The 25,209-nt window shown below is 40.9% G+C and overlaps 1 protein-coding gene across 1 annotated transcript; it reads left to right on the top strand.

Moving 5' to 3' along the window:
• The first annotated feature begins 22,247 nt into the window (after positions 1–22,247).
• On the top strand, positions 22,248–24,461 carry LOC130917728 (4-galactosyl-N-acetylglucosaminide 3-alpha-L-fucosyltransferase FUT5-like). The gene has a single exon (XM_057839390.1). It carries the CDS (start codon positions 22,377–22,379, stop codon positions 23,454–23,456), a length of 1,080 nt encoding a protein of 359 aa, XP_057695373.1. The 5' UTR covers positions 22,248–22,376; the 3' UTR covers positions 23,457–24,461.
• Positions 24,462–25,209: the final 748 nt, after the last annotated feature.

Below are 25,209 nucleotides of genomic sequence, written 5' to 3'. Positions count from 1 at the left end.
TGTATGTAGTGAGAGTGCTATCGCTAAACCATATAAACATTAAAAGCCTTAACTCCATTGACAAACGACATGAAATACATTAGATTTGACAATGGATGTTAGTAATAACAAAAGATTTTGAATTGAAAATTTCGTAACTCACCTTTCCAAGCACAAGATAGATTCCTGCCGAATTTTCGTGGACGAGGACCTGTTTCACCCAACCAGCAACGAAGTATTTATAAGCCTCCAAGCTCTTGAAGTTTTTCAAATTTTCGTGAGAATAGGCTGATTTTGTGTGGACAAGATAATTGTAAATATCAGCGTAGCAGATGTCAGGCAGACAGGGCGAAGACAGTGGGTCGAAAAAAATCGATTTGGGCATCAAATATGGATCTGGCGACTGTATAGAACGAAGCTTTTCCACATAACGCCTTTTATGCAACACATCCAGTGAGTTTACGGCATCAGAAAGCACCGGGTCTTCCATGAAATGCATTTTAAATTCCTCGATCAATTGAAACCAATGCTAATACAGAGACAAAATGACGGACAAGTGGGCGGAACCATACAGCGAGCACGTGGTTTTGTGATGTCGGTGGGTAGGGTCTATAGGGGTTTCAATATCCAATTATTTTAACTCAACATAATAATGTTCGTCTTTTACGAACTACAATCCTTTCTATCCGTGGATCCCTTTAAATAAAAAACAATATTTCTCGGAAGCTGGCCAAATTTTTAAATTCTAATACAAATTTTAGCCAATCAATGTGAGTACCTTAAATTGTCCCCCTACTTGTCACGCATTGGCTACTCAGTGTGTTACGTGTCGGCTATTAGAGAAACAAGCTTTAATAGACAGTGACAGATTGAACAGGTCCAGAAAATATAAAGCATGTGTGCCTTTTTTCCTGACTAATTTTTATTTGGTTCGAGTGTATCAGTAACCATGCGCTGTACGCATGTGACTTGAGTGACGTCACGTTTGTCACATAATGGCTGAGCTTGTGGGAGGTGTAATTTTTTTGTTTAAACATTGTTTTCTTCACTATCAGGGGCCTATGAAATGCACAATTTGCAAACTTAGATAATTTGTGAAACCGTCTTTTACTTGTTCATTTATGCACAGAGGTGGGTTGTAACGCCTTACATTTACTCTGTTACATTTACTTGAGTAACTTTTTGAGAAAAATGTACCCCTAAATGTAGTTTTATTAAGCCATACTTTTTATTTTTACTTGTTAGATTTGTGAAGAAACACTACTCTTACTCCGCTACACTAGTCGTTACATTTTTTTCTCTTATTCTACATATTACATTTGACTTTTTTTATTGCCAGAGATGCCAACAGTGGCTCAACTAGTTTCACCAATGAGACGTCGCAATAATAACTAATAATAACTCGATTATACAAATCAGACACAAGCTTGTCGTTCTACAATCATGCCGGACATGTTCAAACAGGTGCCGTCTTTCAAACACCGTAAAAATTGAAGCTTTTCACATGGAGCGTTGCTGTCAACTTGACTCAAAAGTGTGAATTTTATTTAATTTTTTTTTATTTGACACCAATTGACCAAGGAAAACCAGAGGTATGAACCTTTTAGTTTCATAATAGGAAATATGTTTTCTCCCCTGGAGGGCACGCATGCTTTTTGGACGAATAATGCTTGATTTCTGTAGATTTTTTTTCTCGCGCCAGAATTCAATGTTTTTTTGTTGTTGTATTTCTTTGGCTTAATTTGGTTATGTAGTAGGTTATAGTGCAGTATATTAATAACAGTTCATATAGATAACTTAGTACTGAGAAAAAAAATCTTAAGCAGTCACTTACAATAATACTCATTACTTGAGTATTCTTTTAATACTTACAGCAAATACTTTTTTTACCTGTACTTGAGTTTATTTTTGGATGACTACTATTACTTTTTCTGTCAAGGGGGCAGAGGGAGTACGATTGGGGGTGGCATCGAGGACCCAAATGCAGGGAAAAACACAAAGCCAAGGCAGGGTTTCAATAATCAAATCAAACACTGAAAAACAAAGTTAAAAACAAAAGCAGCGGGGATCAAACAAAAAAACAGGAATAAAAAATTTACTAGAGCAATAAAAAGCACAAGGGCTTGTACACTTATATCTAAAAGACACTCGGATAGACAATGACCCAACAAGAACAGACATCACATGGAGAACTTGAATACAGACATGGGGTAACAAGAAAATGAGGCACAGGTGCGTGACACAAGAGGCAGCAGATTGGTCAACACACAAGGAGTAGGCCACGACAGGTGAAATCAATGGATAATCGCATGACAAGAAACACGAGGGCACAAACCTAACACAACTTAACTCTAGGCATGACATTTGCTTGAGTACCGTAATTTTCAGACTATAAGCCATTACTTTTTTCCTTCATTTTGAATCCTGCGGCTTATAGTCTATTGTGGTTTATTTGTTGATTTATTTGGGTTAATAGGTAACATTTTTTTTGACAGCCGCGTCATAAGACTGTCATAAGACCATCATAATTATGACATGATACTATCATTGGCATTACTGAATGCTTATGACAGATGTCATTAAATGTCATCCGGCAAATTATGTCACCAAATTCATTTATGTCCATCTTGGATCTTTTACATCCATTCAAAGTGAGATAATTTGCTGGATTACACTAAATTACATCAGTTATAAGCATTCATTTATGCTCATGACAATGTTATGTCTTAATTATGATTGTCTAATGACAGTCTTATGGCGTCACTGTCACATAAAGTGTTACCAAATACCATAACTAACAATTAATGAAACAACTGGAACAGTTACTGAAGAAATAATTAGCACAGAACATGAATTTTGATTATTATTTTCATTGTTATTTGCTATGCATGCTAGGAGGCATGTTGGACAAAACAGTGTTGACAGCAGGTGGCAGCATTGGTCAATTGTCTCCCCCAAAGGAGCAGTGATGGCCTAATGAAGCTTCTTGAAGCAATGAAGCAGCCAATTGGTTCAAAGCTTCATGGAGAGTCATTTGGTCTTATGACAGTCGTATAATGCCAGTGTCAAATATAGTGTTACCAGTTAATATCTTTAAGTGAAAATTTAAAGTGAGGAAAGCTACGGCTTATAACCAAGTGCGGTTTATCTATGAACAAATGCAGTTTTCATGTCAAATTTGGTGGGTATTGGCTTATACAGGGATCCCTCGTTTTTAGCTGTTAATGGGGACCAAAATCCAGGGCGATAAGTGAAAAAATGTTTTTTATTTGAGTGAGTTCAATGTATTTATTAAGGTTGAGCATAGGAAAGAGATACATATGAGACATTTTTTTCACTTTTTTTCCTAAAGTATAATTAAAAAAAAAAAATCATGTATATATATATATATATATATATATACACACACACACATTATTTTTAAGCACTTCAAATTAAATAATTAGGATGCTTTAAACATGTTACTGTACCACCGAATTATTTTTAAACAATAAAGTACTGTAGTAGAAAAATGCTTGGCTTTAGTAAGCTTCATTGAGTGAGTCTACTCAAATCCTCTCACTTACACACAATGAGTTGCCACAGCAACTGTTTAACAAGTTAAACGATGATTGACGCATGTGGCGCTTTTGAAGCTAGTGACTCTGGCAAGATCAAACACAAACATCTGTCAACATCGTTAACTTTAAATAGCAACTCCCGTGCAGTGCCTTAGTGCTTGACGAACAAAGAGCAGGGAGAGGAAGGGAGGGAGCGAGAGTGAGAATATGAGATCGGCTCGTGACAGCTCATCTGTATTTTTAATTTTTAATTTATTTTTTTGTTGAAAAATAATCCATGATGGACTGAGGGCGTGAAGTTTGAAGCGCGAAGTAGTGAGGTGATCACTGTAGTCAGGTGCTTCTTATAGTGCGAAAATTACGGTATTATTATTTTGAAGTAACACTACTCTTACTGGAATAAAACTTTACTTTACCCACCTCTGTTTATACTAGGTGCTGTCTATTGCTTTAACTAATATCTTCCTTATGGAATCTACTTCAATTGTGAGCGTTGAGACATTTTTATAAGTCTACTCCATTTTACTGGTGAAGCAAATGTTAGCAGCTCATTTATTTACCATCTTTTCAGATGTTTTTTTTTATTGGAATTTGGCCTCAGCATTGCTGCATAAAAGTAAAATGGCAGACTTACTGTAGAATTTTTGTCTATTCTGTTATTTCACCATTACACACAATTTTGTGTCAAGCCGATGTTGGGGGCCTTTTTTCAACAACATCACCCTGCCTCCTGCCCGCTGTTAGCTGGGATACATCACCCCAGCAACCCTCCCGAGAATAAGCGGTTCAGAAGATGAATGAATGAATTCAGAGGGATCTTACTGAGTTTTAAGAGTCATGCAAGAGACCCTGAAAAAGATAAATTGATGCAAAAAAACTTGAGATTTCAGGCATGTTGAGCCCACATAGAAACTATTCCAAGCCAGCCTACTTCGTTGTAGCTACATGACAGTGTTTGCCGTTACATACTGTATGTATTAAATGCATTGCTGGCAAGCACAACAGCTCAAGTCTAAAACTGTCGTGTGTAAACTGATGAACGATGTCACTCCCCGTGTCTGTGTGACTTTTGATGCAGCCTGTCATTATGCCAAACCTGAAATACCGGTTGAGCCTAATTCGTACAGTGTATTACCTATTTTCTATGTGAATGACTGTGTGATTTTGTTACAGTTGGTTTTCATCTAAATACATAAAAAGGGCCTTGCCCAAAAAACAAAATAAAACATAAATGGATTTTTTTTTTTTATTCATCCAGTAAAACTTCAGAAATTTAACAAATTCTTAGCCAATGACGGCAATAGACATCCAATCCATTTAAACTGGGAAGGCTGGCAGTATGGGGCAGTGATCGTTCGATGCTAGCCCTACCAGTTCAAATGGATGTGATGTCTATTCCCGTCAATGGCTACTAATCGGTTATGGAAATTTTTCTAACTTATCAATACAGCAACAAATTTTTAAAAACATTTGCAACAAACAACTGCAGAAAAAGGCAGAATAAGTAAGGCCAATTTAGTGCATGTCATAATACTCCATTTTAATGTGCTTCCTGTTCAAACCGCATTTACTTGACAGCTTTACCGGTTACCATTGACTAGTTTACACAGTAGATATTTTTGCATGCTAAAAATGCACTCAGTGAAAGGTAAAACGGGTGGCTTTATGGCCTGGAGTCTTATAACACAGCATGCAGGTGTTGGGTCACATTACAGTTATTATGAGGGGGAGTTTTCCACTTTGTTTCAACTTGTAATTTTTTTTTTTTTTTTGTACTTACCGTTCAAATTATTGTATTTTTTGACGTCAATGTCAGTGAGTGAGTTTAAGTTGAAATTACATTGAATATGCCGTCTGTACACGAACTGTTGTGGTTTTCTCTTGCCCACGAGGTCCTTTTAGCGTGTGGCCTGGTGTGGTTCACTTCCGAGACGGATGCGTGGCCCCTGGGGGCCTGCGGGCGGAACGCAACACTGATCGCGCCAGACAGGCCGGGATGCCTGCATCAGATCATCAGCGGCCAGCAGTGCAGTGAATCGCCTCGATGGCACTTTCACACAACCCCTGACCTCTAGAGTGACCTCTAGGGTCACGATTAAGGTCATGGGTCAGCGAGGGCCTCTGTCACCCTCCCGCTCCGCTCCCCAGTTCCCCTTACTCCCTCATCTTCATCTCCTTCTCTCTCACTCACACTCCCACACCTAGCGGGACCAATTGAGACATCCTGTCCCCCGAGAATGCGAAAAGAGAAAATCAATAGGGACGATGAGTGATGACCCGAGGGTCCAGTCGTAAAAGACTGCTGCGCTCACCGTGGACTATTTGAGTCCAACAAGTCACTTTGACACTGCCAGTAAAAGTCGTCATCTTATTGCCTCACTGCACATCAACCCTCACCATTTGCAAATGATTCAGATTTCTACCTTTTCGCTGAAAAATGCAAGGTAGGTAAGGTAACCAAAAAAATGTAAGGTAAGATAATGTGAGTGCCCAACTAACAATAATCATTTGCTATCAACTGTTTTGCATTTTCCATTTTGAAAAAAGTATTTGCTAGCCCTGCATTGACTCACTTATGACCTTAAAGGGAATAAAAACACCTTTATCATATCCATTCCAGCAGAGGGAATCTTGTTTAAAAAATTCTAAAAAAAAAAAAACAACAACACAGAATTATATTATTCTGATGTCCTATAGTGGAAAAAAACATAAAGGTCATTATTTCCAAGAGGTGGCCACTGACATTTTAGCCAATCAAATGTGAGTATCTCACATCACCCGCCCTATCTGGTTATGTCATACGTAATGTCACACGCACTTGGGCTAGAGTCTTAGGCCATGTCTACACCTGCCCTAATACGTCGTGAAAAAATAATTACGTCCGCACCAGCACGTTTGTAGAAAAAAAGCTACAGCAAACCTCATTCATTCATTTTTAAGTACATTTATAACAATGCACAAAAAATAATTGTCCATATTCCTCATCGTTCGCATGTGTTCTTCAATATGAAGCACTGCAAGAGTTAGTAAATAAATGGAAGAAAAAAAAAAATAAAAAACACCTTATTTACTCCAAAATGTAAGCATTGGTCTCATTTGTCCCAGTTAGTGACATTTCTGCAGTTAAATCTTCAGTTATCAGTCTCCACATGATGGATCTACAAATGCAGAATTTGCACATCTTCACTTTGGGCACAGTTTTCAAGAACCAAGGGTGTAGGTTTGCATAGGGATGGTAGGGACATAACACTACTTTTCAGGATGCACAAATTGTCCCCACCAACTTTTAAGCAACCTTATTTTCATAATATAATGACTTAAGTTATATACTGTATGTAATTTAGATTGTCTCCCCATATGTTGTAAGGATATAATTGACGCTATTATTTTCATTATGATCAGACTTACATTTACCCCTTATTACCGCTGAGTGTGCCAGTCCATTTTTTCCCCTCAAATGCACGTTTGAGTGGCTAATGACGCGGACCCCCGTCCCCCCACACAGACACACACACACACACGCACTCACAGCCCCATGCCGCCTCTTCCACCCACTTCGAAGAGGAGGGATATTAGAAGATTTTTTTCTGACCAAGTGCAGCCACTGTATTTAATGTAAGAAGACGTCAATGTTGCGAAGGCGGGGAACACGCCACTAATTTTGCTACTGAAAGTCCGACCTGTATCAGCGTTAGCATAACATTAAACTGTGTGATTTTGCTAACCTGCAAAACTTGAGTAAGAAGCTGCTTAGAAAAATGTGTCCTCCTGTATGTATTTTCTACTGTTAACGTTAATTAAACTGTGAGAAATGTAGTGAACCGAGGTTTATCCCTTTCTCCCCAATTTTCATTTTTATTTTATTGATGTGGTTTTAAAGCAGCCTGAAGGAGCTTTCATTTTTTTCGTTGAGTTTGGTTGTGCTTGTGGACAAAAGCAGCAGTGTCTTACCTGGAAAAAATGTTTAATATTTATTTATTTTTGTTTATCCCTGACTAAGAGGTTTTTGTGTTATTTCTAATGTATATTTTTATATATTATATACAGTATGTTATATTAATTTCTCAACAATGATGAGTGGTCTTAAGACAAATGTTTATTTTTAAATTTCCTGGATAGTTAAGAGATTATTAACAAGTTTGTATTTAATGTGTATTTTAATATAATTTCAGCTATGTTCAAGTATTGAAATATAAATTTGCTAATTAAATCCAGACATTTATTCTGGAAGTTTTCAAACTGTTTCTTTAGTAGTTTTTTTTTTAAAACAAAAGTTTGACTGGAACAGTGTATCACCTGAACCAATACATATGAAAGTTAGTATAAGTCAATACAGCTGTAGTTTGCATTGATTATTTAGCCTGTCAATTAATTAGGTTTATATTCGTGAGAAATGTAGCCCTGACCCCCATTCACCCGATCTGTTTGGTCTTATTAATGTCCCGTCCCCAGCAAAAAGTGTACATGCAGGTTATGCTGTTATATCGTCCCTACCAATGTTGAGACGAAACCTTGGCCCTGGTCAAGAACTCTTGTTTAAATGTGCGTGTGGATGATAGGCAAAACTGTAGAAAAAGTTTTGCTTTTATCCAAATACCCTGCTAATTGTAGACAGGGCCTTAGTGTTTATGTGCATGGGTAAGGCAAGATTCATCAATTTTGAACCAAAACCGACTTTTTTGGTTAAAACAATGTTTAAACAATTTAAATGGGTACGTTTGAGTTTCGAAACCGAACCATTTTGATTTATCTATGCCACCGTAATTTCCTCTGCATTTCCGCTTCCCCCACGAGAGCACATCGTCCTAAACAACGAGAACAACAACTTTTGCCCAGCCAACTTTGGACACAAATTGCATAATGCCGTAAGTAAGTGTATTATCTCATGATGTACTTAAAATATTGTTGTATATGGAAGGATTGCAGTGGATTGTCAAATAAAACATGAAGCCTTGAAGCCTCCGTGAAGTTGGCCCCCCATCAGACGCAAATTTATAGAAAATTTTCTGTTTGCGCTGCTATCGTTTTTGGCAAATTAACAATTCTTATAGAGGTCAATCTGAGGTCAACTAGGCCCCCATTTTGATTACAAATGGCCAAAAATGGTGTCAATCGTTTGTGCTACGTTTGTGTTATATTGTGCAGTAAAAGTTTTGGTTTGTGCTGCGATTGTTTTTGAGATATTAATTTCGAGTGATGGCGTCACGCATTAATGCTACATTTGTGCTCGTTTGTGCCGCTATCATTTTATAGATATATTGAGATACTAATTTCGAGTGATGACGTCAATCGCAGCAGCGACACGGCTGATGAAGCGTACCAACTCTCTCAATAACAAAGGGGTGTTCCAACAACTAGCGCGAACGTAGCACAAACAAATGGCACCCCACTGGGTTTATTTTTCAGTAAATGGGGGGCTTGAGATATTGATTTCGAGTGATGACGTGACTCATAGCCCCACCTCAGATAAAAGAATATATATAAAAGAATAATATAAAAGACTTATCTCAAAAACGATAACAGTACAAACGAAAATGTTGTCAGCACAAACCTAGCAAGAACGAATGACATAATTTTTCTATACATTTGCGTCTGATGGGGGGGTCAACTTTACGGAAGTAGCCCTGATACATTCAATACTTCCTCCTTTACTTCGTTTGCACACTTTAAGCAGCGTGGGTATAAATGACATCACAAAATTGCAACACCTGTAATCATAGGCAGAGTTTGACTTTTGGGGGAGGGGGGGCACAACATGTCGATGACCCCGAAACACAGTGTCAGTAATAAAGTTAACTTACAAGAATATTTATAACAATAAGTTGAAAATGAGCGTATGTTTCCCATCATTTTTGAGGGGAATTCTAAATCAGGCTCCTTAGGACAGCTATAATTTTCGTCAAGACTGTCATCCATTGAATATGGTATGCCCGCCGGTGGTGGCTCTGTCGTAGAATTAGCGTCTTTAGGGAGGCTAATTGAAACTCTTTTCACCATTTTGGCAGTGCTCTCTGGCGTTCCATGGTCCACATTTTCAATCCTTGGTCCTTGCTCAGTAGTTGTTGTCGCTTTTGATAGCTTAGGTTGGACAAAAATTATGTATAAGTATATCCATCTTGCCTCTTCGGTCCTCAGGTGGTTTTGGCCAACCTAAGCAAGTGACCATCTAACGTGCTAGTCACGTGATCTGTTCGAAAAATAATTTTGACCCATTATAATTCATTTATTTTTGTTGTTTTATTGCTTTACAACTTTTATAGACAATATTTTACCGGAAAACTACTTTTAAAATCATTTATAGGACAGTCAATTACATGCAATGACACTTTTCGGCCACCGGGGGGAGGGGCATGCCCCCCTGGCCCCCCCTTAAAATCCGCGTATACCTGTAATCTGTGTAATTTTTTGGGGGTGTAAAAATAATTTTCTCAATTAACAAATGCAATGTTCCCTTCATATCCTATAGCTTTTTACAGAGGCAGCCCAAGAGCGCCAAGAAATTGGTATACAATATATTTAAAATGACTTTTAATCATACAAGCGATTTAATTCTATGCATAATAAACCACATTTACAGTGCTGCTCAAAAGTTTGTGAACCCCCTCAACATTTTGGAATTTTCTATTATTTCAACCTGATTTCCTAATCAATCAATTCAGTAGTTTTTTTTTTTTTTTTTTAACAGTTGTGTTGTCGAGACTAAATTAAAAAGAGTTTTCATCAACTGATGTAGGTGCAAAATTGAACTGTTTGGTCACAACCAAAACCGCCATGTCTGGCGAAAAGTCAACACTGCATACCACCAAAAGAACCTTCTCCCAACAGTGAAGCATGGAGGTGGGAATGTCAAGATCTGGGCTTGCTTTTCATCCTCAGGACCTGGACAACTCCACATAGTCCAGGGAATCATGAATTCTGAGGAATATTGTCAAATCCTAGAACATAACCTGACGCCATCTGTTTTGAAGTTAAAGCTTGGCAGAAGGTGGATCATGCAACATGATAATGATCCAAAGCATTCCAGCAATACAACCAAGGAATGGCTGAAAAAGAAGAAGATTCGTGTTCTGGACTGGCCCAGTCAAAGTCCTGACCTAAATCCCATTGAAATGCTGTGGCGGGACCTGAAGCGAGCAGTTCATGCCAGACGCCCATCAAACCTCTCTCAACTGACTGCGTTCTGCAAGGAAGAATGGGCAAAAATCCCCCAAAGTAGATGTGAGAGGCTGATTAGTCACTACAGAAACCGTTTGGTTGAGGTAATCTCTGCAAAAGGAGGCGCAATATCCTATTAACTGAAGGGGTTCACATACTTTTGCACACATGATATCTGAGTTTTTCTTAAATCAACCACTTTTGTTAAATAAAGAATGACAATATAACTATTTCTTTTGTTTCAGTCCATTATTTGGAATGTCAGTATTGTGGATTTGGGTATAACTTAACATTTAATAAGGTTATTTTAGTTTTTTTTTACAAAAAATCTGACCATCGCTGTGGGGTTCACAAACTTTCGAGCAGCACTGTATATTATTACTTTAAGGTGCAGTAGCCCTACGCTGGATTTTGACCTACTTGAGCATTGTAGCTTTTTTTTTTGTGCCCCCCTCCCCCAGGTAAGACTAATGCCCACCCACACCTGGCATCCTGGTAACATCACTGTCTAGGACTCTCAAAAAATAACAATTTATTTTTGTGGTTCTTCTACCAGAAACAAAAAGATGTGCACTTTATTATTTTTTTTGGGGGGGGGGGGGGTCCTTCTTTTGACCATTTAAATGTTGGACTGCTCTGGGGGCGGCTTTTAAAGTGGCACTTTAATAATTATTAATTGGCCGGATTTGAATTGAAATGCAGTTAACATTGTGTTACAAATTACACTATTTGATTAATTTACCCACTAAAATTATTTCAATTAGAAAAAAAAAATGGAATAAATATTGCTATGCTGTTAATTACAAAGGTTTTAATTGATCAGATATTTTTTTTAACTGATCCCCACTTCTAATTATTACATACATATAAAATAATGTTTGCTTCGAGACAAGCAAGAAAAGGAAGGTCTTAAAGTCGAATGCAAGGAAGGCTATTTGGTTAAATATGGAAGTGGTTTAGATATAATAGAGGAAGTGGGATTTTGATTTCAATCTGAGTATGAGTAACAGTCTACATATTAGTGGTGTGTATTAGGCTGGTTTTCATTGTTCTTAAAAGATAAACAAAATGCATGCTAAATTGTACACGGCCCCTATGTGTGCCTTGCGTTTAGCTAGCGACCAGTCTAGGTTGTAACCCCCCCACTCGACAAACTTTCAACAAACAGGAAGTGGCTGTGGACACTGCAAGCGTGCCTTCAAATAAAAACTGAGAGCAGCATGCTCTCACTCCTACATTGAATTACTGTGCACTTCCTAACAAAGGCAGATTGGGGAAGAAAAAAGGAAAGGAGACCTCACAACTTCATCTCACATAACTCCACTCTCACCTCTGCGGCGAGACGTACATGTGTTAACCCTTTTATTGGGCAAGTGACTATTTTTGGTAAACTATATAACTTAGCCTCATGACCCAGCGTTTACATATGTGGACATCATACTATGAGCCATGTAGGCCACAATATTCACATCTGGCATAGTACAAGTGTGGCCGACATGACCCAAACTGTCATGTCCACTTATAAGGTCTCAATTTTTGCTTGGGACGAGACATCAAACAGATTACTGAACGGGGGTCAGGGCTACATTTCTCATGAATATGAACCTAATTAATTGATAGGCTTAAATGATCAATGCAAAATAAATCTGTATTGACTTATACTAACTTTCATGTGTATTGGTTCAGGTGATACAATGTGTGATTCAAACCTTTGTTTTCAAAAACTACTAAAGAAACATTTTGAAGTGCAAGTATCTTTATTTAAAAAAAAAAAAAAAAAAACCCACAGGGAGCTATCTAAAAATCGGTCCACTTCTGGGGGACACTGGAGCATCCCTAGACTCAATTTAAAGTACTGTAAAAGTGATATGGAAAAAAAATCAAAGAAAAAGAATCTAAGATATTCAGAGACCGATCTAGATCTGAGGAATACTAGACTACCCCAAGACTCGAGCCAAAGTGCTCTCATAAAATTCTGATGTGTGATTTCATTTTGCAGGTTTTTTGGTCATGGTCATGTTCATGTAAGTGCCACCCTGAAGTAGACCTATTCTTGGATAGCTCCATGTTTTTTTTTTTTTTTTTTAATAAACGACCTTGCACTCTGAAGCCACCGTGTTGCATTACCGTAATGTACATAATGCAAACAATTATCCAAATGACAGCTTGACTATGTTGTTCCTTGCGAAGGCTGGCCTAACTGCAGTAGTTTTGCAGGTTAGCAAGTTCAGACAGTTTAATGTTATGCTAACTCTGATGCAGGTCGGTCTTTCAGTAGCAAAATTAGTGGTGTTTCCCCCACCTCCACAACACTCACATGTTTTTACATTACTTACAGTGGCTGCTGCTGGCTGAAAAAAAACTCCTAGTATCCCTCCTCTCCGAAGGAGGTGGCGTGTTGTCGACATTATTCTGTCAGGGATGTGTGAGTGTGTCCGTGTGGCAGAAGCGGGTAGGTCAAGTCACCAGCCAATCAAACTTGTGTTTAACGGGGGGAAATGAACCGGCACATCCAGCAAGTAAAAAGGGATAAATGTAAGTCTGAACATAATGAAACTAATTAACTTAATAACTACTGTGGGGGTAAATAAGTACCGGTATGTAGTCAACCACCAATTGTGCAAGTTCTCCTACTTGAAAAGATTAGAGAGGCCTGTAATTGTCAACGTGGCTAAACCTCAACCATGAGAGACAGAATGTGGGAAAAAAACAAAAAATCACATTGTTTGATTTTTAAAGAATTTATTTCCAAATTAGAATGGAAAATAAGTATTTGGTCACCTACAAACAAGCAAGATTTCTGGCTGTAAAAGAGGTCTAACTTCTTCTAACGAGGTCTAACAAGGCGCCACTGGTTACCTGTATTAATGGCACCTGTTTTAAGTCATTATCGGTATAAAAGACACCTGTCCACATTCAGTCAGTATCACTCCAAACTCCACTATGGCCAAGACCAAAGAGATGTCGAAGGACACCAGAGACAAAATTGTAGACCTGCACCAGGCTGGGAAGACTGAATCTGCAATAGGTAAAATGCCTGGTGTAAAGAAATCAACGGTGGGAGCAATTATTAGAAAATGGAAGACATACAAGACCACTGATAATCTCCCTCGATCTGGGGCTCCATGCAAGATCTCACCCCGTGGCGTCAAAATGATAACAAGAAAGCAGAGCAAAAATCCCAGAACCACACGGGGGACCTAGTGAATGACCTACAGAGAGCTGGGACCACAGTAACAAAGGCTACTATCAGTAACACAATGTGCCGCCAGGGACTCAAATCCTGCACTGCCAGACGTGTCCCTCTGCTGAAGCCAGTACACGTCCAGGCCCGTCTGCGGTTCGCTAGAGAGTATTTGGATGATCCAGAAGAGGACTGGGAGAATGCGTTATGGTCAGATGAAACCAAAATAGAACTTTTTGGTAGAAACACAGGTTCTCGTGTTTGGAGGAGAAAGAACACTGAATTGCATCCGAAGAACACCATACCCACTGCGAAGCACGGGGGTGGAAACATCATGCTTTGGGGCTGTTTTTCTGCAAAGGGACCAGGACGACTGATCTGTGTAAAGGAAAGAATGAATGGGGCCATGTATCGAGAGATTTTGAGTGAAAATCTCCTTCCATCAGCAAGGGCATTGAAGATGAGACGTGGCTGGGTCTTTCAGCATGACAATGATCCCAAACACACAGCCAGGGCAGCAAAGGAGTGGCTTCGTTAGAAGCATTTCAAGTCCTGGAGTGGCCGAGCCAGTCTCCAGATCTCAACCCCATAGAAAATCTGTGGAGGGAGTTGAAAGTCCGTGTTGCCCAACGGCAGCCCCAAAACATCACTGCTCTAGAGGAGATCTGCATGGAGGAATGGGCCAAAATACCAGCAACAGTGTGTGAAAAGCTTGTGAAGAGCTACAGAAAATGTTTGGCCTCCGTTATTGCCAACAAAGGGTACATAACAAAGTATTGAGATGAACTTTTGGTATTGACCAAATACTTATTTTCCACTCTAACTTGGAAATAAATTCTTTAAAAACCAAACAATGTGATTTTCTGTTTTTTTTTTTTTTTTTTTCACATTCTGTCTCATGGTTGAGGTTTACCAATGTTGACAATTACAGGCCTCTCTTATATTTTCAAGTTGGAGAACTTGCAAAATTAGTGGTTGACTAAATACTTATTTGCCCCACTGTATATACTGTAATTTAACTCATTATATCATGCAAATAAGGTTGCTTAAAAGGTGGTGGCGACAATTTGAGCATCCTGAAAAATTGGCAGTGTTATGTCCCTACCATCACTACACAAACCAACGCCCTTTCTGTGAGTATTTATGATTCTGTGCCACTGACGGCGCTTGACGTCCAATACAGTTTTTACTGGGAAAGGCTGGCAGCATGATCGTTAAATGAACGCTTGATAAATGGTTAATAATACTGGGATCAGACGTCTGTTGTTTCTCACCAGCAGCCCCAGAAAAAACCCTCCAGGTAGGACATTAGATGAAGAATCGGCTGAAAATAGAATGCTTCTGCTGAAAGAAGAGGGCAGCGAATAAATAATGCAAAAACAATACAAAAACTCTTATGGGGTTAGCTCATCTCACACACAGTAGACATACATAGCACGGTTGTGTCTATGTGTGTGTGTGTTTAAAAAAAAAATTTTTTTTTTTAAACCTCCCAGTGAAGAAAAGTGAATGGATGTCACAGGAAGGAGGAGGACCCAGTGGAGTAACATCGCCTCATCTCCTCCCCTTGCTACATGTTTTACGCTTCCATCAGGAATTCATGACAAACACTTGAGGGGATGATGTCCGAAGACACACACAGCGTACTTTTCCTGCCAGGTTAGTCCTTGCAAAAGCAGATGTTTGAGCTTTTGTACATCATCAGCACAACAACTTTGCCTCAGCAACATGTGGGACTACTTTTCAATTTTGGTCACTTCATTAAAAACAAGGCTTTTTGTTTGGATTTGTTTTTCCACGCTGAATAAAACATCCAATGTTTCAAAGTCAAGCGGCAAAACATGCCTAATTCAAAGGACTGAATATTTATTAATTGACAAAATTAAATATGCATGCTACCCCCAGCCCCAATACTATATTTATTCCTACAGCATCACTTATTGAAAAAGTGCACCAAATTTCTCATTTGAGGCAAATACATTCACAACACAGCTTTGTGTATAGAGACACCCAGTGGTAGACGAACTGTAGTGTTTTCAAAAGGACAAGCAAGATTGGCAATATTTTTTTTAACTCATAAAAACTAACGAAATATATATTTTTTTAAAAAGTTAAAAAAAAAAAAAAAATAGAACAAAAATGTTTTAGATACATATGAAAAAAAATCTATTCAATATATGTATGGTTTTAAAGTATTTAAAATTGTTTCGAATAATTAAATACAAAAACACTTAAAAACAAAACTAACCCTTTTACTGAGCACTCATTAACTAATTAGCTGCCACTGACGTGCTATACGTCCAATGCATTTTGACTGTCAAATGCATTTGATGTGTAGAAACCTTCAATGGCACTAAAACATGAGCCGTCAAAGCCAGTAAATTATACAACCCCTGGCAAAAATTTATGGAATCACCAGTCTCAGAGGATGTTCATGTAGTTGTTTAATTTTGAAGAAAAAAGACATATCACAAACACGGCACAAAACTAAAGTCATTTTAAATGGCAACTTATCTGGTTTATACATGGCGGAAAAATTCCGGTGACTTCAAGTTCAACTCTGAGACTCCTAATTTAGCCAAATTTCAAAATTGTCCTATATGCATGTGTGATACATCATTGGAAAGGTTAAAATCTGTATTTTCGGGGGGAAGAAAATTTTTGAACAGGAGGGCATTTTTTGACGCCCTAAAAGTAGGTCAAATCAGGTGAGTGAAAAGTAGACATTTTTGAGACCTCTGAAATTTTCCTTAAGTTTGTCATTAAAAAAAAAAAAAGGTTTTGGACAAATGAGGACTTCAAGATGATCCCTCTTTGTCTATTCAAGTCTTTGATAATCAATGTGCATGCACTAAGACATGTAGGTGGATGTACAATAATCAGGGGTGCACATAAGTGGTCCGCATGCGCGCATGCGTACTGGAGGTAGACAAATGCGCTGGGCCTCAACGGTTTCCATACGCTTTTGCGTACCGATGGCTGACCACTGTATTTGCGGCGGACACGAGAAAATCACTTCTCGAAATGTCAAAGAGGCAGGCCCCATGAGTAATTACTTCCGTGTTTCCCCACCCCCGTCAAAAGACAGACGGACGACAAAGACGTCACCGGAGCTACCGGAAAAAAGGACTTTTGCTGAAAAGTGGCGGCAGGAGGTACCATGGCTAGAAGCAAATGCTGCTCGCATGGAAATGTGGTGCAACATTTGCCGTGAGAATCCCAATGTCGTTAATAAGAGCAGCGCATTTTATGTAGGGTCAAAGAATTTTAGCCATCCAAACTTTGAAAAGCACGAAAAAAACAGAGCATGTGGCAATTAAGAAAACTATCGATGTCAAGACAGGACCCCACTCGCCCTATGGACAAGTGGCGGAAAAAAGTCATTGAAGAAAAGCGCCATGAACTGACAAATGTGTTTTTGCTCGCATTTCACAAAGCTAAACATGCACGTTCAATGAGCTCTTATGAGGAGGACATCCCACTTTTACAAAGGCTTGGAGTTAATGTGGGAGTCGCATATGAATGCCTTTTATTTTGAATTAGTGCTTTTATGTTTATTCCTTTACTTTTCACTTCAAAGTAATGGCAATTTTGTTGTGCCAGTTGATGTTAATCAAGTGTTAATTGTTTATATAATGAATTAAAGGTAATTGGCTCTAAGTAAAGCTTGTCATAATTTTTTCGCATCAGGCGGGTCGGCTCTCAAGCTCAATGAGGACCAAGTCACATTGCCAGGTCCTCCTCTGAGAACCTGGGCAAAAAAAATATGTGCACCCCTGACAATAATAAAGGAAATTGGTGTATGAGTAAATTTAGATTAATTTAGACCTGTATTTCATTCATTCATTTTCCATGCCGCTTATTCCTCACGAGGGTCGCGGAGGTGCTGGAGCCTATCCCAGCTAACAACGGGCAGTAGGCAGGGGACACCCTGAACTGGTAATACTTATTCTCCCCACTGTATATTTATATTTATGTATACTGCATGTATATACAGTGGGGCAAATAAGTATTTATTCAACCACTAATTGGGCAAGTTCTCCCACTTGAAAATATTAGAGAGGCCTGTCATTGTCAACATAGGTAAACCTCAACCATGAGAGACAGAATGTGGGGGGGGGGGGAACAGAAAATCACATTGCTTGATTTTTAAAGAATGTATTTGCAAATCATGGTGGAAAATAAGTATTTGGTCAATAACAAAAGTTCATCTTAATACTTTGTTATGTACTCTTTGTTGGCAATAACGGAGGCCAAATGTTTTCTGTAACTCTTCACAAGCTTTTCACACACTGTTGCTGGTATTTTGGCCCATTCCTCCATGCAGATCTCCTCTAGAGCAGTGATGTTTTGGGGCTGTCGTTGGGCAACACGGACTTTCAACTCCCTAATATTAGTGAGGATGGGGTACTGCTGACCTCGACTCGGGACATCGTGACTCGGTGGGGAGAATACTTCGAAGACCTCCTCAATTCCACCGACACGCCTTCCTTTGAGGAAGCAGGTGGGCTCTCCGATCGCTGGGGTTGAAGTCACTGAGGTGGTTGGAAAGCTCCTTGATGGTAAGGCCGCGGGGGTCGATGAGATCCGCCCGGAGATCCTAAATGCTCTGGATGTTGTGGGGCTGTCGTGGCTGACACGCCTCTAAAACATCGCGTTGACATCGGGGACAGTGCCTCTGGATTGGACCAGGGTGGTGGTCCCCCTTTTTAAGAAGGGGGACTGGAGGGTGTGTTCCAATAATAGAGGGATCACACTCCCCGGTAAAGTCTATTCAGGGGTGCTGGAGAAGAGGGTCCGTTGGGAAGTCGAATCTCGGATTCAGGAGGAGCAGTGTGGTTTTCGTCCCAGCCGTGGAACAGCTGACCAGCTCTACACCCTCGGAAGGGTCCTTGGGAGTGCATGGGAGTTCGCTGTTTTGTGGATCTGGAGAAGGCGTTCCACCGTGTGCCTTGGAGAGCCCTGTGGGGGATGCTCCGGGAGTACAAGGTACCGAGCCCCATGGTAGAGCTGTTCGATCCCTGTACGACCGGTGTCAGAGTTTGGTCCTCATTGCCGGCAGTAAGTTGAATTTGGTGCCAGTGAGGGTTGGACTCCGCCATGGCTGCCTTTTGTCACCGATTCTGTTCATAATTTTTAAGGACAGAATTTCAAGGCGCAGCTGAAGCCTTAAGGGGGTCCGGTTTGGTGACCTCAGCATTGCATCTCTGCTTTTGGTAGATGATGTGATGCTGTTGGTTTCATCAAGCTGTGACCTCTAACTCTCATTGGAGCGGTTTGCAGCCGAGTGTGAAGCGGTTGGGATGAAGAGCAGCACCTCCTTATCCAAAACCATGGTCCTCAGTCGGAAAAGGGTGCCCTCTCCAGGTCGAGGATGAGATCCTGCCCCAAGGGGAGGAGTTCAAGTATCTTGGGGTCTTGTTCACGAGTGAGGGTAGGAGGGAGTGGGAGATCGACAGGCGGATCGGTGCAGCGTCTGCAGTAATGCGGACTCTGCACCAGTCCATAGTGGTGAAGAAGGAGCTGAGCCGAAAGGCAAAGCTCTCAATTTACCAGTTGGTCTACGTGCCTACCCTCACCTATGGTCACAAGCTGTGGGTCATGAGCGAAAGAATAAGATCCCGGATACAAGTGGCCGAAATGGGTTTCCTCAGCAGGGTGTCCGCTAGAGGTGTGCGAAATTTCCATTCTTAGATTATTCGCGATTTGGCCGTGCAAGATTCGAGAACGATTCACAAACATCCAAATTCCGATTATTGAAATATGTCAAGTAAAGCGGAACTAAAACACAGACAGCGCGGTCTTCGGGACGCAATGAGGAACGGACCGCATTGCGTCCTGAGAGTAAACATCATGCTTGTCATTAGCCGGGTAATGACAACGCTCAACTCATGCCGCTAGATGAAAAAACAACAATACCTGACTGCTGCCAAGAGCCGCTACAAATTACGTCCACGCCATGCTACGGTAGGTAATAGATATCATATGTATATAGAACTAGATGCATAATGAGATTCTCAATGGGTGTTAGCAGCACATGTATTGAAAACTAGATGCAAAATGACAGACTTGCCGGCGTTAGTAAACAGCTGCCATCTTAAAGCAGGAGACTTCTCTGGAAGGCTCTTTGTAGCGAACCTAATTAACGTTTTATCCAAAATACTCCTAAATCGGCAAAATCTTGACTTGAATCTGTCTTTAAAACAGTTTAAAACTTTCATGTGTCTAAAGAAGACAGAGGGGAAATTATGGAATAACGAGAGCAATTTTAACAACTTTGACGGTTGATTCACAGCATTAAATTAATTGAATGTAGTTTAAAGCTGCTGATACAGAATGGGGACTTGAGTATTTTATTTACTGTTTTGAATTGTTAATTTGATCCTGAAATAGTCATTTATTTAAGCCTGTAACTAAAGTACGAAACATTGAAAGCAGTGAATAGCTTGGGGGGTTTGTGGGTGTCATCAATAATGGATTTATAATCGAATCGTTGCCTCTGAATCGTAATCGAATCGTTAGGTGCCCAAAGATTCCCACCTCTAGTGTCCGCGCCCTCCCTTAGAGATAGGGTGAGAAGCTCGGTCATCCGGGAGGGAATCGACTTCAAGCCGCTACTTCTCCGCGTTGAGAGGAGCCAGCTGTGGTGGCTCGGGCATCTGGGTCAGATGAGTCTTGGACGCCTCCCTGGAGAGGTGTTCCGGGCATGTCCCACCGGCGGGAGGCGCCGGGGACGACCCAGGACACGCTGGAGAGACTATGTCTCTCAGCTGGCCTGGGAACGCCTTGGGATCCCGCCAGAGTAGGTGTTTGAAGTGGCTGGGGAGAGGGAAGTCTGGGCTACCCTGTTGAAGCTGCTGCCCCAGCAACCCGACCCCAGAGCAAGCAGAAGATGATGGATGGACGTTTTTGGTCGGCATCGGCTGTCACAATGTTGGTCAAATCGTGTTTTTTTTTTTCCAGAGTGAGGGTTCCCGATGTTGTAACTGCAGCCAATTCAACCTCATCGATCTCGATCGCGCGTATTTTTGTTTGCGGGGCAGCGGCGGGAAGAGGCTCTCTCTCTCCCCGTGCCCTAGGCCCCGCCGAGTAGGAAGGCCGCCGCAGTGCGCACGGAAGCCCTGGGCGCGGGCCAGGGTGGAGCCGCCACGGGTGCAGATCTTGGTGGAAGTAGCTTGCTATGCTGATCTTTGCTTACCGCTTTTCGTCATACTGCAAAAAGAGAGGAAGTGACGATCGGGCCACCATGATATTTGCGTTATCAGCCATCGTGCTGTGACCCGGGAATTTAACGCCTGCTTTCACGCAACACGCTTCCCGGGAAAGTCCCGCACATGATGCTGAGACCCGACCCGGGAAATTGGTTTCATATACAACTGCTGCACGGTTAAATCCTGCGATATTCCCGGTGTTTCGAAGTGTGAGAAAGGGGCTATAGTAAGTTTTGATGCCAGTCTTTGTTTGCTTTTCCCTTTTTTGACCCATTGTCTTTTATTTGTACTTTGATTTTTGTTAGCTTCATTAAAACATTGTTGCATCATGCCTTTCTACCACACCTCTGTTTCTCTGAACAGTTATTTTGCTCCTTCCTGGAACCTATAAAGAAATAACAATGTACATGAGTGATTTCCAGAATCCAATATGTTAAACTCACTCATCTATGACAAGATACTGTCAGAAAAATTTACATTATAAAACTATGCAAAGGACGTAAAGTATAACTCGGTTGAAAATATGTGATGAATCTGTAAAAAAAAAAAAAAAAAAGTTTTAATTTTTTAAAATCTCACTTTTAAATCTCACTTTCATAAGAATATGAAAAATCCTGATTGAATATGTACAGATATTTGTTCATTGTACTTAGTTCCTTTATTTTTGTATCATTTAGTATCAGATAACATTCAAGGAAGGTCATGAACAAGACAACATCCTAGTGTTTATGTTTTTTCTGTGAAGGGGCTGGCACTAGCCTGACGCCTGGAAAATGACAAATATCAACTGTATGATCTCGAGGGTTCGGGACAGATCTTCTTGCGTGAGGGTTTCAGGGACATTTGTCATGGCCGGTCAGCTTTTACTTATTCTTTCCTTAACCTATGTATTTGTCATAGGTGATTATTGCTTTTTGTTCCTGAATCGTGTATCGCCATTGTCATGCCATGTAGTCATTAAGAAAATAAAAGAACCTGTAAAAGAGAAAATTGACTTTTTTCGTCAAATGAAAATGAAGCACAGACAGCAATAAAAAAAGAAAAAAGAAATACTGATGGCAGATTTGAAATGAGCATCCACAAGATGTTTGTTGTGTACTTGTTTTTTCAGAGCTTGCTTTGCCGGTTAGTGCAGATGCCACATTGGTTGGACCAGGTCCTCAACCCTCCTTCCACAGTGCGGTTTCAGTGTGCCAACTGGAGCATTGTGATCTGGATTGTTTTTCAAGGTTTAAAGCTCCCATAAAGAGTACAGAGTGCATTTGTGTTCAGAGCTGAAGTGCAAATATGGAATTTCTCGCTGGTTGGACCCACGCATGCGGAAAGAAGTCCAAACGTGAGTGTAATTTCCTTATAGCGGGCGTAGTAGCAGTCTCTTTCCTTGTCCTCGTGGGACTTTCTGCCCTTCACTTACCAGAGCCTTTCACGATCGAGCCGGGGGCGACCCTTCCTGCGGTGACACTCTTGGTTTGGACTTATCCGTTCGGCAGGGTGAAGCCTCTACCAGATTGTATGGAACGCTACGGTGTCTACGGCTGTGTATTGACGGACGACAAGAGCGCGTACCCATACGCAGACGGAGTGCTCATGCAGCATCTTGCCATCGAAGCAGGAATTTCCAAGTTGCCACCTGAAGCAGGCCGCCCCCCGGGGCAGAAGTGGATATGGTTCAATTACGAGTCTCCCACAAACACACATGACCTGTGGCGTATGGAGGGGCTTTTTAATCTCACCATGACCTATAGAGCTGATTCGGACATCTTCCTCCCCTATGGCTACCTGGTCCACAAGCATGGCCACGGGAAGCCGCTCACAAAACCTTCAAGAATTCCTCGTCCTGGTTTTGTAGTGTGGGCTGTGAGTAACTGGGAAGAGTCATATGCCCGTGTTGCATTCTACTACGAGTTGAGGAAGTACATCCAGATTGACGTGTTTGGCCGAGCCGGTAAAAAAATTACCAGAGGCCCCAAAAACTTGGTGAACCTTTTAAGGCACTACTACTTCTATTTAGCTCTGGAGAACTCTCAGCATACGGATTACATTACAGAGAAGCTTTGGAACGCCGTGTCTGCAGGAGCCGTGCCAGTGGTCCTGGGCCCAACCCGGAAGGACTATGAGCGCTTTCTGCCGCCGGAGGCCTTCATCCACGTGGACGATTTCCCTTCGGTCAAAGAGCTGGCCCGGTACCTGCTGCAGCTCAGGAGGGAGCCGGCTCGGCGGATGTTTCACCTGAGTTGGAGGACACGCTTTCGAATGCACGAGCCGGCCTTATGGTTTGAATACTACTGCACTGCCTGCAAGGCTCTGAGGAAGACTGTGGGACAAACTCATGTGGTTCATAATTTGACGCAATGGTTTGACTCCTGAGTGGACTGTTTAAAAACCTCTCAATTTGCAGGGGATGCCAACATAGCTCGCTGTCTAGAATTCCTTAAATTAATGTTGTGGAGATATTGGTATTTTTTTTCTCATCCGCTTTTTTGATTCCGCCACTAATGTGTATGGTTGCAGCAGAAATGCAGTTTTTTTTTTTTTTTTCTGACAAAAAGGAGCTCAATTAATTTTCAATGGCAAAATTTGATAAAATTTCAAAATATATCTCGTCCATTTTTTCATCTGAAATCAAGGCGCACAAAAGTTTTATATTATCTGCCAAAAATGTACCGGTGCCACAAAAAAAAATTGACATCCCTGTTTAATGTCAATGGCTCTATTCATTTCCAATGCGAAAAAAATGACCCAATATCAACAGGAAATGTGACCTGGGAAAACCCCACATTTAACAGGAAGTGACCCAGAAATGCCCAAAAATCAACAGGAAATGCATTATAAGTGACCCCGGAATACCCCAGAAGTTGCAGTAGGTGACTCCAAATCAACAGGAAATGACCTGAAAATTCCCTATAATGAATGAGTGACCCAAAATCAACTCATTGCCCGCTGTTGACATAGACATCAAATTCATTTAAACTGAGATGAATGGCTGCGAATCCTTATCCTTCAGTCCAGTTCAATCCATTTAGACCGGGAGGGGAGAGTAAACGTACGGACGTCATTCGCCTCTTCCCAGTCGAAACAGATTGGTCAGTCCAGTCACGCATTCGTAGCACTATCCAAAATGCAAATTGGCAGTGACGTGTCTTCTTCCAAAGAGCCCTTAAATATTCTTAATTGATCTTGTAATTGATCTATTAAAAAGAAAATATAAAAGGCCAAGAATTTGATCTTTGTGTTTTTTTTATTTTATTTTTTATTTTAGGAATCCATAGAAAACAGTCACATTGTGTATTCGGACCCTAGACCCAACCTCTAACAATGCGCTGCGCAAGGAAAAAGACTTATTTTCAGATAACAACCAGCCATGCTAGCTTTGATGGGAGTAAAGTTCATTCATTCATTTTCCATGCCGCTTATTCCTCACGAGGGTCGCGGAGGTGCTGGAGCCTATCCCAGCTAACTTCGGGCAGAAGGCAGGGGACACCCTGAATCGGTTGCCAGCCAATCGCAGGGCACAAGGAGACACACAACCATTCACGCACACACTCACACCTACGGACAATTTAGAGTGTTCAATCAGCCTACCATGCATGTTTTTGGGATGTGGGAGGAAACCGGAGTTCAAGGAGGAAACCCACGCAGGCACGGGGAGAACATGCAAACTCCACACAGGAAGGCCGAAGCCCGGGATTGAACCCTTGATCTCAGAACTGTGAGGCAGACGTGCTAACCACTCAGCCACCGTGCCGCCTGGGAGTAAAGTATTATACGAAAATCCTTCCTCAGTCTATGCCTAATTTTGCTTTTAACGACGTACAACTGTTAAAGTGGCTAGGATTTTTTCTTTTTTTTCACAGAAAAATCTTCATTATGATGCAGTTTAATTAATAAACTCATGTTAATAAACTGACAGCATTGCTGCAAAGATTGAAGACCATAGGACACGGTTCCACTAATCCATGTGCTTTGTTGACTTGTCTTCAGCAAACTGTTTGCGGGCTTTCTTGTGTACCATCTTCAGAAGAGACTTCCTCCTAGGGTGACAGCGATGCACACCAATTTGATGTTGAGTATGGCGTATGGTCTGAGCACTAACAGGCTGACCCCCCCCACCTCTTCAATC

Source organism: Corythoichthys intestinalis, chromosome 6 (assembly GCF_030265065.1).
Source record: "Corythoichthys intestinalis isolate RoL2023-P3 chromosome 6, ASM3026506v1, whole genome shotgun sequence".
Lineage (NCBI taxonomy): Eukaryota > Metazoa > Chordata > Actinopteri > Syngnathiformes > Syngnathidae > Corythoichthys > Corythoichthys intestinalis.
This window is presented reverse-complemented; position numbering and strand designations above follow the sequence as displayed.